This window comes from Agelaius phoeniceus, chromosome 6, assembly GCF_051311805.1.
Source record: "Agelaius phoeniceus isolate bAgePho1 chromosome 6, bAgePho1.hap1, whole genome shotgun sequence".
Taxonomy (NCBI): domain Eukaryota; kingdom Metazoa; phylum Chordata; class Aves; order Passeriformes; family Icteridae; genus Agelaius; species Agelaius phoeniceus.
The window spans coordinates 28,786,361-28,801,336 of NC_135270.1; the positions used below are offsets into that span (position 1 = coordinate 28,786,361).

General features: G+C 42.6%; 1 protein-coding gene across 5 annotated transcripts in view; it reads left to right on the forward strand.

The window, feature by feature from the left end:
• DPF3 (double PHD fingers 3) overlaps positions 1–14,666 on the forward strand; it is a 188,160-nt gene extending 173,494 nt beyond the window's left edge. For all 5 annotated transcript variants that reach the window (XM_077180257.1, XM_077180256.1, XM_077180259.1 and 2 more), the window contains one exon: positions 1,030–14,666. In XM_077180257.1, coding sequence (XP_077036372.1) covers positions 1,030–1,100 — 71 coding nt within the window. In that variant the 3' untranslated portion in view covers positions 1,101–14,666. The remainder of the gene's footprint in view (positions 1–1,029) is intronic.
• The last annotated feature ends 310 nt before the right edge of the window (positions 14,667–14,976 follow it).

Sequence of the window (14,976 nt, forward strand, 5' to 3'; positions counted from 1 at the left end):
CATATGACTGAAGTCTGCTTTGAAAATAACAATAAAGTCTTTGTGGAGAAGGGAAAAATTTCAGAAAGGTGTTTTGAACCATACAGGGTTAAGGAAACAGTAGTGAAGTAAAGGGAGGTAGCACTGGAAAGAAACAAAATTAATAGATGTGAAGCGCTAGTGTGATCTGTGATATCCTATTCAGTCTTGCCTGGTCTCCTCCTCTTCCAGAACATGGCTCTTTTGTGGGTCATGGATGTCTCACATGTCACTGGTCACCTCAATTTAGTCAGCTGAATTGAGCGCCTGTGAAATGTAACTTTGGACTTCTTAAGAAGTCAAAGTCCTGGAGAGAGAGCCTCATGCAGGGAGGTCCTCTCTGGAACCTCTGAGAGCCTGTTGGCAGGAGACTGGATTAAAGGGAATTACCTTCCTTTCTCTATGATATGCTTCTGTTTTGGCAGGGTGAGGGTTTGGTGGTCTGTATTATATTTGGTATGTAGTTATAACCTCTGCAGGGGGTTCAATTGGACTATACTATGACTGGTTGGAATTTGTCACTTGGCTGTGGAGCAGAGGAACCAGTCTCTTATCACTAGAGGTTCTCTGACTGAAATCCTCAGAGAGCAGTAGAATTGGAGGCTTGTGAGTGCGAGTGACTGCGGTTTACATGAGGGGAAGGACAAGAATAATTACAAATTAATCGTGCATTCAGGAGCTAATGTTTGTAACTTTGGTAAAAAGGAAGCTAAATCAGGAGGGGAAAATCTTGAAATGCAGCTAATAATTATCTAAAGGTTTCCACTGGGAAGTGGTTTATTGGAAGTGTGAAAATATAAAACACCTCATTGCAGTGCACACCCCAGCAGCATTGCAGCTCACGTAGAAAGCCTATGGATGCAAAGGCAAGGGCAGCAGAGTCTGCTTCACAAAAGTACAGGCAATTCCAATATTAGGAATATCTCATATACTATTCAACCCAATCTTGACAGAAACTCTGAGAGCCTTGATTTCATGTCAATCCTATAAGAAGGATTTCTTCATTTGCAGGGAGCTGGAGTTGTCATTTGTGCCAGGAGCTGCTCAGAGAGAGAGCATCAGCTTTTGGCTACCAGGCCTGAGGAGCTCCAGCAGTCAAGAAACACCTTGCTCCTGGTGTTGCCATACCAGCACACAATTCCCACCCAGAACACAAAGACACGACCCACATCCAAGTGAACGGACACTCAAATACAGGAAGAGGTATCTGTGGAATTCACTGTCACTAAGCCAGACCTCCTGGGCTCTGCTAGGACTGTGTACTTTCCCAATGATCTGGATGAAATCTCTTCACTGCTGTGCATGGTTGCTGCTTGCCATTAACAGGCTCACATGCGTTATGGAAGGGAGGGTTGTTATACCAACATGGAGAAGTCAATTTTGTGTGGCCTTGTGCTTTCTGTTTAGTCTTTTTTTAAATGAAAAAGTAGTAAGATATTTCCCAAGGAATTATTGGTGAGTATTTCAGCTAGGAGCAGCACCAGGTGTTTCTCTTCAAAGGCTTGACTGGAAATCTCTTTACTGCAACCACTCTGTAGATTCATGGGTGCTTAAGAGGGGTGCTCTGAGAATTGCATTTAGTTCAATATTTCCCAGTTCATGAACAGCACATTGTCACTAAGAGAAGCACTGATCAAAACTTCTTGGGGTGACACTTTCTCCATTGAATCAAATGTCCTGATTTGGCAGATCATTAGGAATCTGTTTTAAGTGTAAGAAAGAGAAGTACTGGTATGTACACACTCAAATGCTTAGAAAAGCCTTTGGTATTCAGTGTATTCAGGCATACTGTCCCACTGCAATGCCAGCAATACCTTTCAGACATAATTTCTTTTTGTTCAGAAAATTCTGAGTGAAAAATCCTATGTATATGCAACTGACATTCTGTTTAGCTCAGAAAATTGGACAAAAGAAAAATTATCATCTTAAGTTGATAATAGAAAGTAAAAAATTGTCGGCTTCCTGAGGGATCTAATATAAGTTGCAAAAAGGAACAAATTTGGCTTAAGGTCAAATGAAGCACTTTGATTAATTTTTTGAAATTTCTAAATAAAAATGTTCTGCAAATGAAAGCTGAATTTTCTGGGCATTGCCTAATCTGGGCTTTCAGCATTTCCAAAGCGTTACTCTTTTTATCAAAGTAATTATCAAGATCTAACTAAATTTCCCAATAATTTTCCCCCAAATTCTCTACAACTGCATCTTTGGCCAATGACATATTTTGTTTAAAAACCTTCCCTAGCTCTAAAGAAAAGAATCATTTGCTGAACCTAACATGAAAAGAAGAATTTTCATAATGATAAAAAAAATTAAATAGGAATAGTTCTACTTTATTTAAACAAAGCTTTACATGTGAAATGAAGAAATTTTAAGTGAGACCATCCATTGAAAAAAAAAATTATTGCAGTTGAATCTCTCTGAATAATTTAAGACGTTACTAGGAGAATAAGTACATCAAATATTTTCTACAAAACACATTTTTAAGGTTAAAAACCTACCACTCCCTGAACTGCCAAGTAGCCCAGAATAACCATTTTTTTGGGTATGATGTATATCACTTTCTATGCATAGATTTAAGTGGGTTTATAATATAAATTTATAGAGCAGCATGTGACTCATGTTGCTGGTACAAGTAGGTAAGGATACTGAAGATTATATTTGGCATGTTTATATTGGTTGAAACTCTTCTGCAAAATGAAATGTCCCCAAACACTTAAAAGACATTGTGAAGCAATATTGGTAAGATATTTTTTCTTCCTTCTCCTGCTAGTTACACTTAGTTAGGATGAGCTATACTGACCTAGTGCACTTTTTCCTCATTATTTAGATGGTTTCTTCCCCTTTTGTTCAGCTTACACACCAAAAGTAGCTGTGTCAGCTACTGGATTCTCCCACCTACTGTTGCAGCCTCTTCTCAGGCTGCAGCAGAAGTATTTTAACCTGTTAGAAAAAAAAATGTAGAAAGTATTTACCCTAATTGTATTGGACCAATTCTCTCCTGGAGCAGGTCCACTGGCTATCTGTAAAATTCATTCAATATCTTGTGCTTTCCATGTGACAGCCCTTCAATGAGCTAAGAACACAAAAAAATTTGAGCATCAAGTCTGGAGAGAGCAATGTGAAAGCCTGTGCACTTGCATCAGGTGTCTGATACCTGTTGGGACAAGACCCTTGAGCAAATGTGAAATAAAGCATCTTCCTCCCAGTCTGGAACTGCCCTGGCCCTGGGTAGCACTTGGAGGACACAGCTGATCTGCATTTGCATTTACACCCATCTGTTGGTGTGGTTGAACCCTGCTGATGTGGCATTTTGGGACCATCACATGGTTCTGTCTGATACAAAATCCTGTTGCTGTTGTGGCTAGGAGTGCAAGTGTGTATTCACCAGAGACACCACTGGGCTCTGTTACAGAAAACGGGTGTTTTGGGAAGAGTGACTGGAAATGAGAAGTGTGTGTGCTGCAGGAAACTTCTGTGGTGGTGCTACTGGTGGGATCAGCAGATGTGGGTTAGTATTTTGGCTGGTCCTCAGCTACCAGCACCTAGAGACTTCCATCATAAAAATCTCCATTGCCTTCCAGTGTCCTGATGTTTACTCTGACCTTGGAGGAGTAGGACAATGTCTGCATTCCTAAACAGAGAGGACATGCATGTTGTTTTGGCCTGTGTGTTTAGCAGACACTGGTGGCTCATCATGTAAGTCTCAGGTAGCCTGGTTGATGGAACCAGCTGGTGCAGAATTTCAGTGGTCTCCATTCCTGTGACAGAGACATTGCTAAAGGAGCTGTGCTCTCTGTGCACACCTGCTTTCCTATTTTGTGGTTTTGATCCAGAGCTGTTTTTCCCTCCCACAACCGTTCTGCAGCCAACAATATCTTTCACGTTCAGAAATACTCCTCCGTGGCCATGCTGAGGTTTCATCAGAATGGGGTATGACAGAAGGACAGATTGCTAGATCTTCAATGCCAAAGCACTGTTTGCCACCTGAGATCAGTGTGACAGGGTGCTTGCCCACCGTGGACCAGCTGTGTTTCATCTCTCCAGCTTTATGCTGCGTTCTGTGTAGCCAGGCAGCTCCAGGTAACTTTGGCAGCAGATTAAATACAAGCTCTCCCATGTGGAGAACTTCCTCCAGCTACAGCCTCCCTTCTTTGTTAGCTGAGTCCAAGAAAAGGGGCTGGAATGGACCTCTCAGTGGCATATTTACCATGCATTCAGAGCCATGTGTGTTGGTGCACGTTAGAAATACTGACTGGCCTCCCAGGTGAAAAATGCACCAGCTTTGCTGAGAAGAGGAGAGGTTGTGGCACTACCATGGGGGTGAGGAAGAGGAGTTTAGAAAGTCTGATAACTGATTCCCTGTCACCTGCTGCCCCACTGGGGATAGTCTCCTGCATGACTGCTGGGATGTGTAACGTGGGCAACACCATCTGCTGTCAGGCAAATCCTGTCACTGATCTGGTCTGGCCACTAAACAGTGTGAGGGCTCTGGCTCAGTGTGCTGCTCTCTCTCTTGCTATGGCAGGATATGCAAGTTTGTTGGCAGTCCCTGAGGTGAACAAACTCTAGTGTTTTTTCAAAACTCCTCTGTGTAAGCAAGGCAATTAATATTTTAGCACAAATCATGGCAAACTACCAGAAGATGGTAGATCCTGCATGCCTTGAAGACCTCAAATCAAGAACGGACAGATTCCTAGATGTATTTTAATTGAACACAATCTTATTTAATCACAGGAATGTCTGACTGAAAAAGGTTTGTGTTACAAAGGAAGTCAGGCTGGATGATGTAATTGTTCTTCCTGGCCTTATTATAAAAACAGATGTTTACTGTGGGAGAGGATGTATTTAAATACAAACATGTCTGCATAATGGCCTTAAAGTATGTTAGTTAAACATATGCACTTGATCCTTATACTTTTGACTCCTTTTGGATAAACTAAAAAAGGTCAGTTAGAGAAAATCATCTTTACTGATGCAGTAAATTGTACATTACCTCCTTCATGCCCACAATGGCATCTACTTTGGTATTGGCTACCTCGGGCTGTTCCAGAAACTGAACAATTCAGACTGTATTGTGTGAAACCATAGCTTGCCTCTGGCTCTCCCTCCATCACATTTGTGTGCTGCTCTGCCCAGTTTTCTGTCCATTGTGGGAAGACTGGCTGGGGAGGGCAGCACCTGCAGGGGCAGACTCAGAAACCAGAGGGGTGGAGAAATGACCACTGAACAGGGGCATGCAAATAGTGCCACTGAGGAAGTGAACTCGTGTTGCCAGCACAGAGCCTCCCCCATAGCTTGGAAAAGGCAATACCTTTGAGAAACATGAGATGGGTCCTAATCTGCCCCCAAACTGTGCTTCCATAGCTGTGTTGTTGCATCAAGTTTACAGTGCACAGAGTTTACATTCTGTAAATGTACCTCAGACCAGCTCTTGAGCTAAGAAAGCCACCATTGAGTGTGTTCTTTTGAAGCAAATGTTACTCTAAATAACTTTGAAATCATGATTTTTCATCTCTCTTTAGAAGGAGCTTAGTCAATTCTGCCCCAAAGGAAGATTCTCCTGCACCATGCAGTGTTATGGGGCTGTAGCATTTTCTTTACACCTACACCCCTGTTTTGAGAGGGGTCATTTGGGAGGTGAGGAGTGGATGGGGGTAGAAAGGAATATTAATTAAGCTTGTCACTGCTAGAGGGATAGTGTGCATTGTGGGCAAGAAAATTCCAGGTAGAGCTGGACATGATTTTTTCTGCGTGGAATGAATTTATTTTTAAAAAATGTGCTTTTGAGAGAACCATGATTATTCATATATCAAAGTCCAAGCTGGAAAATTATTTAATACAAAAACTAAGGGGAAACAATCAAAAGAGTTGAAAATCATTGTTTCAATCTTTTTAGAAAAAAATCACTTCCATATTTAAATTTTAAAGTTAATATAATTTATATTGGGAAAAATCTGGCACCAGTCTTCCAGAGGGAAGAAAGTGCAGATCTTATGGAGGACATGAGTAAAAGATAGATTTTCTTTTCAATGTTGTTATGGGAGGCTGTGAGATGATCACGAGGAGGTCACCTGACATTTTAACAGTTGACCAGTTCCATAATTTTTTGAAAATAAGTTCTGTGGAGAGGAGCAGGCAGACAGGTTAGGAAAGCTCTTCTCTAACCAGTTCTGGGTTCATTATGATCTTACCATCTCCCACTTTTACATGACAGGAGGAGGGGAGTGTGCAGCTGAGCAGGGTGACCAGGGCTGCCAGGCAGGAGCAGGGGGGTGCTGCCCCAGCCCCCCAAATCAGGGGATCTGCAGAAGGAGCCCCCAGCCAAGCTGGCAGGGATGCACACGGACTGAGCACACCTGGAGCTCAGTTCCCAGCACTGACCCACATGGGGACAGCCTGTCCTGCAGTGCTGTGGGGGCTGTGCCCATCACAGGGGCACTCAGAGCTGCTCTGAGCCAGTCTGGGGTGGGACATTCCCCACACACTGGGCTTATTTCCACTTACAACAAGGGTTGTGGCACCGCTGTGGGCAGGTGCTCAAATCTGTGCCTTGCTTCTGGAAAAAAGGCAGGATAGCAATCCTTAGCTGCTCCTGCAAAGCATTTGGAGCCTACAAACAGTGTACAAGCCTTAAGTGCTGCTATTTACCACAGTGCTGCACACCCAGGCTGTGGCAGAACAAGAAGAGCCAGCTCTTCTGGGCTGTTCCTTACACCATTTATTTCTGCCAGCCACAGGCCCATGACACTTCTGGGAGATAGGAACAGGTGACAAGGCAGGAGGTGGATGTCAAAGATCCAAGACCCTGCAGAAGGAACAAAAAAGTTTAGTTGCTGCACTGTGCCTCTCCTCTGGTAAAAGAGGGCAGGAATTGTGACTGGCAGGCAGCCAAATCCATCTTTGCTGGTGATGCAATTACTAGCAATGACCTCCAGCCACAGCAGTAGTTAAATGGCTTTTCAGGGCAGGCACCAAACCTGGTCTGGTTTATGTAAGATAAACTCAGGTTTGCTGGAGGGGCAGGGAGAGGAGGGGGTGTCTGTGGTTTGAAGGGGACTGATTTACAAGTGCAACTGCCCAGCCCACTCCCCATTGTGTTGCCCTGGCTCTGGAGGCTCAGGGAATGTCCCTGTCCTACCAGTGCCTGTGCCATCCTCCAGGGCCAAAGCATCACGTCCCCGCTCCTGGGAGCAGCTTTGCAGAGTGCTGGCACTGTCTCAGCTCTGTCTCTGGCAGGGCTGCCCGGGGCACAAGGGGGCACAAGGTCTCTCTGCCCTGCAGACAAGGGTGAGAGTGACTGACGCTCCCAGGCACTGTCCTGGGCCCCTGGGGTCAGTGGCTGTCTTGAAGGAGGCAGGGCTGCCGGTTGTGCAAGCACAATTTTGCTGTCCTGATGGCCAAGCCTTAGCACAGGGTAGAGGAGAGGTGCATCACTCTCCTGCACTCTCCTGCACTCTCCTGCACTCTCCTGCACTGGGGTGTTTGGACATTCCTCCACCACTGTGCATTGAGGCACTTAACTGAGGGCAAGGGGAAGGTAAAGAACAGCAAGTGCCTCCAGGGGACAGAAGGGGTTTTAGGCTTTACCCTTCTATTGTATGCCAGTGAGAATGCCAGGCATTTAGCAGCTGGGGAATCAGGCCAACAGTTTATTAATATTTGTTGTGTATTTCTGCCATGTTGGGTGAAAGTGTAAAGTGTTACTACTGTAGTGCATTTAGAATATATGTTGTTACTGATGTTTTGAAATGAGAAAAATGACTATTTTCAGATCAGCTTACTGCCCTTTGTGTGCATGAAGTTAAAAATAAAACACTTCATGCTGGAAAATTGCTGATTTTTCAGGTATTGATATTTTATTTCAGATTCCTGTCAATCTAGTTATCCATCTGATACAATTCATTGTAACAAACTACAGGTTTCACCTCCATGGTGACTCAGGAAATATTTCATCTCTTCCTGCTTTCAGAAGTTAGGGAGAAAGGAGAGCAGGTTTTATTCTTTGTATTTGGAAAGATTGATAAAGGATGACACATTCATTTCATGTTCATCTCCTTTCCATGTCTTGAATGATTGAATTGGCTGGCTGTGAGAGCATTCCTTTCTGTAGTGGTCTGAAGTGCTGCCATGGCTCACCTCTCTATGAGAAGGCCCAGTCCAGCATTTTGTTCAGGACTCCTCCTGCTACTGCCATATAAGACTTTGGAACTGCTGATTCTCATCAGGGACCCTTGTGCCTAGAAGATAAGGACACCCCTTCCATTTCTCAAGATCTTCTGCCTGGAAGACCAAACCCCCTGCTGCCAATGAACTCTGATGGAGCACAGATCTGTTTCCAGCCTCAACATGTGCTTCTGCTGGACACAGGACCACATTTGGATGCTCACAATGTACTCCCACTGCAGAATTTGTGAGCAGCAGTGAAAAAGGAAGTATCTGGTGAAAAACAAAGAACAAGACATGAATGTTATACCTAACCTACTCTTCCTTTGTAGCTCTCCTGGAGTGCAACACTAGAGATGTGCCCCTGCATACTCTTGGGAAGGCTGTGCTTGAGGAATTTCCAAGTGTCATCTCCTTTGATCTTCTTAACAGTATCTTTCCTTGTTCATTCTCATTTTCTTACAGTATTTCAGAGACTGTGTATAGTAAAACTGATTTGAAAGGTTTAGAACAATTCAGAAATAGACAGGTCCAAATCAAATCATTAGTTTTTATCTCTCCCTTAGAAGTGTTCAACAAACCTTTGATCATTGCAGAGAATCAAACTTGTGAGCTTATTTAATCTCAATTCAACATTAAGGCCATACAGTAGCTCATAAAGACTTTTCAGTCATAAAATGTTCTTTAAAAAAAGTGAGAGGTATTTACTCTTTACCTTGATGGCTTTCCTTTTCTTCTGCTGCAGCAGAAATCAACAGTCTTCCTGTTTACTTGGACTTCCTTCCAGCACTGCAGCCTGGATCAGTGATGGGCATAGGCCTGGAAACAATGTATTTCATTGAACTGCAGATGGAAAGAGAAGCTCAAGAGTATCTAAGTAAATTGTCATCTGTGTGACTCAGTCAGATCTTCTAAGAACCAGAAGCTTGTGTACATGCTAATTTATTGGATCACCTGCTCTTCATCTGCCATTTCAGGTTGAATGTGCCATTGATATACGCCTTTTTTTTTTTTCCAATAAAAGCGGTTGAAAAGAAAATCACAGCAATTAAAATTGGGGGTGAGGACGATTGAGTTACAATCTTTGCTATTGATCCTTTATTTGATTTGGGACAACATTGTCCCCATTATTCTAAAGGAAAATAGAAAGAGAATAAATCTGTGACATCATGCCCTTCTCCCACATAAAAGCTGTTTTCTCATCATCTTGTAAATTCACTTTTAAAATGCTGAAGTAATGATCTCTGAATAGTGACACTAGCACAGCCTTGCTGCGTGATGCTATGGTATTAATTTTTAATTAGGAGGCTTTAAGTTATATATACAAATATATATATACATATATATTTGTGTATCATCCTAATGTTATTTACTGTAAACATTGCTCACTGATTAGGAATAGACCTAGAGTCCTATAGTAAGCATTACTGAAGAAGAAGGAAAGAGCAAATCCTACTTGTTTTGGAAAGGTTTAAAATTCTAAAAAATAGGGCAAAACATTATCCCTTACAACTTAATCTGAATTGTATTTGGAGCATAACTTACCAGCACATTAAAGAGAACCAATGCTCTAAAATGTGGGACTGATTCTCAGCTGCTCTTAGTCAACATTCGTACTCTGACTTTATGGTTGGCCTGGTATCCTTAAAAAGATGCCAAGTCTAAGTCTTGGACTTTAGTTTTTATGAAAAGGTGTGTGGCTGCTTAATAGTTGAGCACACTCAACACATGCAAGAAAACAGTTATTTCTATCTCTGTCTATAAGTCTGGTCTGTTTATGCCCTGTTCTGGCTCAACCTGGTTCTGGTGATGCCATGTCACAAGCTCCAAAGGAAAGTGAGAAATCTCAGCAAAAGATAATGATGGAACAGTCAGCCACCAGGGCAAATGTCTCTCTAACTTCATGGAGTTTGAGCTTGAGTTTCACCAGTTTTCAGTATACTGCCTTCTGATTTTCTGTGAACAACTCCTCACTGCTATATCAGGAAACAGTGGACAGCAGGACATTATCTTCCTCACCTGTATGAGACCTCACTTCAGCCAGTTCCACCCTCCCATCTCTTACTCATTTCTAAATCTGTTCTAGTATTTTTGTTCTATCTCTTCACATGGAAATCTTTTCCAGCCCCTCTCATTTTAGCATCTCTCCCTGGAGTCAGTCCTCTTCAGCATCATTTGCTCTGAGACAGCCACACAGGATACGCCACAGGTGTTTAAAGCTTTACTTCCAAGCTTTGCTTCTCTCCCAACAGTGTGTCCTGACAGTATGTCTTTGCCTTTTAGCCATCCCATGAGTAGGCCCATGGTCATCTCTAGGATATTTTTCCTTTGTGATTACAGCTCAACCCAAAAGGAACCTGTGTTACAGCCCAGCAAAGCCATGCAGCCTTGCTGCTGGCACACACACCCTCCTTCCCCAGTGCTCCAGCTGGAGATGTGGTCAGGCTGCTGGTGCATGAGATCACATCCAGCAGGGCTACTCCCTGGAAGCCAAAGTGTTGCTTAGTAACCCACTCATGGAAGTACCAGAAGCATTTTTCAATCTGTCACATTGGCAAAGAACACTGGTTTCTTGATTTAGAGGCATTCTGCTGTGCGTGGCAGGGCAATGCTCCATTATCTTGCATCCAGCACTATCTGCAAGCAAGGAAATGAACCTCCCATTTAATGGAGGGGCTGGGAGAAGGTGGGGGTGTGAGGAACAGAAAATATTTTTCTAGGAACATGAAGCTTTTAGCTGGTTCTCTTGGCATCTAGTCCTCATCTTAACTCCCTTCCCATGGGAGATATTCTCTGCTTATGAAATGCACTCCAGGGTCCTATAGCAATTGGCCAAACAGGACCCTGCAGCACCTTCATCTATTATGAGACATTACTGCAATAAAACTTGGTGTGTCATACAGAAACTGGATGAGGTATTGCAATATTTATGCTGTAAGCCTCAGTGTCATGGACAATTGCTACAGAATAATGTATGTCTTTTCTTAATGCAGTGGAGTCACAGCAGCTTCAACAGAGCACACTGAACACAGATCATCTGTGATTGCATGGTTTTCTCAGTTATTTTCAAATTATTCTGTTACAGACACATAAATGAAAAATATCCTCTCATTTAAAAATAGACTGTAAAGACTCTTAGGTTACTCCCCCTTTTAAGAATAATTCAGTCTGAGAGCAAAACCTCCAGAAATGGGTTCTGACTTGAGGGTTTTACTCCTTTATCTGGCACTGGTTTATCATTTAAAATGGCTTGAAAAAGTAACTTGAGGGCTTTTATTTGAGGTACCTTATTGAATTTGCTATTGCATCTCCTAATTTTGGAAATGAAAAGGTATTTTAAACAATGTCTAGCTTTGAGCTCTGGGGACCAGCTGGACTCTTCCCATCCTACTTCTTGCTGTCAAAGACAGTAGAACCATAGAGTGTGTCCAGCCATGGCATCACCCATTTCTGTGGCTTGCCTCCTGTTGACAGATTGTGTGCTGGAAATCCTCTGCAAAAAATTGAAGGGCTTTTATATGGGTCATTGAAGGTCCAGGGTGGTCTGAAGACAAGGTTGTTAGACAAATGTACCCAAGGGTTCTTTTGGTCTTTGAAGTGTTATTTACCTGGGATGATGCTCAGTGTTGCAGTGATGAAATCAGCATGTTTCATCACATTTTTTTTGTGTAAGGCCTTGTCAGTGAAAGGCCAGTGACATGCACAATTCATGTGCCAAAGCTTGGCTCAGCATAAAGATGAAAAAACTTCCCACAGTACTGGAAGCTCCTGACCTAATTTCTGAGAACTTTTTGAGGAGCTGAGTACCTTCCTGTGCTCTTTCCCAGTCTAATAAATAAATTTGGCTATGGCATAAAGAGTCCTTCAAATTCATTGTATGTAGTTGTATTTTTATCGCACATAGTTTAAGAAATACAGAAAGTGGTCAAAAAAATGCTCCTGATGACTGGCCAGCATAAGAGCATTTGATGATCTGCTATGGATCCCAGAGCAGAAGTGTCTACATCACAGAAATAGTCTCATCACATATATCACAGAAACAGTTTTCTCCAGGGGGCAGGGAGCATTCTTGGCAGGGAAGCAAAGACTGTGAAGATTTTAACTCTTAGAACTGGCTGTGCCAGCTCAGAACTGATGGAAAGCTTGCCATTGTGATGCTTTGCTCTGTGGAAAAAGGATTCAGAGAAGCACTAAGTGTACAATGTGTGATCGTTTTAAAAGAATCAGTCTTCTAATACATTAACCTTGAAGTTTGTTTGTAAGTAAATAGTCTAGCCTTACCAGTTAGGCATTGAAGCAAGAGACTTCTTGTTATAAAGATAGGCTAGGGAAGGGCAGGTGTACTGGGTAACCTCTAAGCAATACTGAGAAAGCACATCCACTCCCTGCATTCACAGGGGAGGACACCTCTTTCTTTGCACTTACTGCACATTCTGCATCTTAAATTATTTGAGGTGAGAACCATTTTAGAGCAACTGAGTGAGCTACAAAGCAGGAGATGTTCCACTAGCATTAATTCTTGTTGTTTAGGTGTTGGGGTTTCTGTCTGCTCATATACTCACAGCCTTCTTTCCAACATTTGAGGATGTTACTTCTCTCTACCTTACTTCTGTCTCACCTAACTGGGATCTGCCTGCCCTTGTGGAGACAACAAATTGTGGGTTGGAAACGGCCCCAATTCCTGGCTGTACATACCCCTATCTATACAACATGTATGTGTATGTTGAGTGATTGCATTGTAGTGGCTTTTGTAATGCAATAACTGTGGTGTCAAGAAAATGTGGTTGGAGAAAATTATACTTACAAATTAACAGGAATAGAAAGTTAAAAGTCACTGAAAAGGCAATACAGCTGAAGAATTCTTACTGTGAGCCACCACCATGTTTACCACAATATGCCAACTTCTGCATCCTCTGAATAGCCTTTTATCCTCTGCAGCAGAAGTGAAGTTTAATGTTGTGTCTGTACTCTGAACTGGAGACATTGGTACTCAGTCTTTTCATAATGTGCTGATGAATTGAAACGCTAACCTTGTCATGGGTTTGCCAGCTTCCTTAGCTTCCCACCAAAATAATGCAATGCCAGTTGATGAATAGCCTGGAGGAGTTTTGGATGCTGACTGAAGTGTGCCACTGTAATGTTGGTCTTCAGGGCCACGAGGTTTTATATTGATGCCTGTAAGAAAAATCCAGCAGTCTCAGATGAACCCAAATGTCCTATTAGTCACATGGCAGGTACAGAGACAAGTCAAAACAACTGAGTTAGGGGAAAAAATTAAGGGCTCCTGCCCAAAGAAAACCCAACATACCACTCTCATTTCAGAGGAAAAACCCTTCTGTGACCAATCCTGGGTGACAAGCAGGTGGGCTCAAATGCTGGAAAGACCCATTTCTGTAGTGTGCTTGTCACTGTGTCTTTGGTTATGTACCAGAATAGGAGAAAATGCCTGTCTTTCTTTCAAATTCCTTTTCAGCTTTGTACACTGCCTCCAGGTTTCCTGTTGCTACACCCTGTGAGGCCTCATTGGAGTGTACACTGTCTTTCTTGGTATTTGTTTACTTTTGGCGGCCACAGACTAAGGTCACAGGTTTGGGAACCAGTACATAATTGTAAGAACAGCTTCCTGTGTTACTTTTTCCTCCCTCTTCCTCTTTTGTAAAGTGTGAACCTTTCTTTGGAACTCTGAAGTGACTGTATTGTTACAATGTTTGTATGTAGAGATTTGTTTTAACACGGCTTGTGTGGAGGATCTTCACTCTTTTTATCTCACATTCAGTTTTATTAAGTGCTTGATAGCTTTGCCAGCCTTCTGTGGGAGAGGAGAGGTGATGGGGTGGCTTCAAATTTTGGCTTTTTTAAAGGGAAATTAGCCCAGCTTTACCTAGAGCAGTATGAGAATCTGGGGTGCTCCTGACTGTTCTGCAGTCATCCTGATCTGATTGCTTCTTGGAGAAAGAGATCAGCCTTGAAACCCTTGGAAAAAACCGGATTGTTTAATGTGCTAAGCCAGCCCTGACCAAGAAGGCCCATCAGCTTGTCATGCATGGAAACCTGCATGGTGTTTCACCCTGCCAGAAGGTGTCTGTTGAGCACACAGTGAACCATGGCAACTCACACTGCTCTGTGGATGCCAATGGAGCCACCACAGCTTGCACTAGCCAAGGATCTGTGTTTTGGTGGTTAGGAAACCTGTGAGCAAAATCCTACTGAGGTTTGAGAGGAGAGGAAAATGGGTGTTGGAAGCCTCTCAACTTCGCAGGATTTCTTTGGTATTCATACACATTTGCAAGAATGTATTCCAAGCATCTTGTACTGTTATTAGTAACTTGTACTGTAGTTTGTTAGCAGTGTTGACTACCTACATAGCTAATAATCTGTTGCAACTTAGAAAACGTGTAAACAACTGCAGAAAACAGGAGTTTAGAACTTGTATGTACTGGTTTTTTTATATTAAAGCACTTCAATTAAAAGTTCAAGGAAAAATGCTTCTGTAGCCTTTGTATCTGTTTGGATAATAGATGAGTGGAAAGAGATGGGAGTGCCCTCTTCCCAAGATCTTCCCTGTTTGCTTTGGTATTAACCAAAAGAGATGGTTAAAATTTTGGGAAGAACTTTGTGTGTTAAAGTTTATTCAGCACACAGAAGGTGCCAACAACCTAGTCCAGAAGACATTATAATCCTACGGAGTCCCTAGGACCAAGGCTGAAGCATCTGAGGGATGGCTCCGAGTGCTGATTCACACAGTGAGTATCTGCAAAAGAGGTTTCAAATGGGGAGCAGCAAATGAATGAGTCC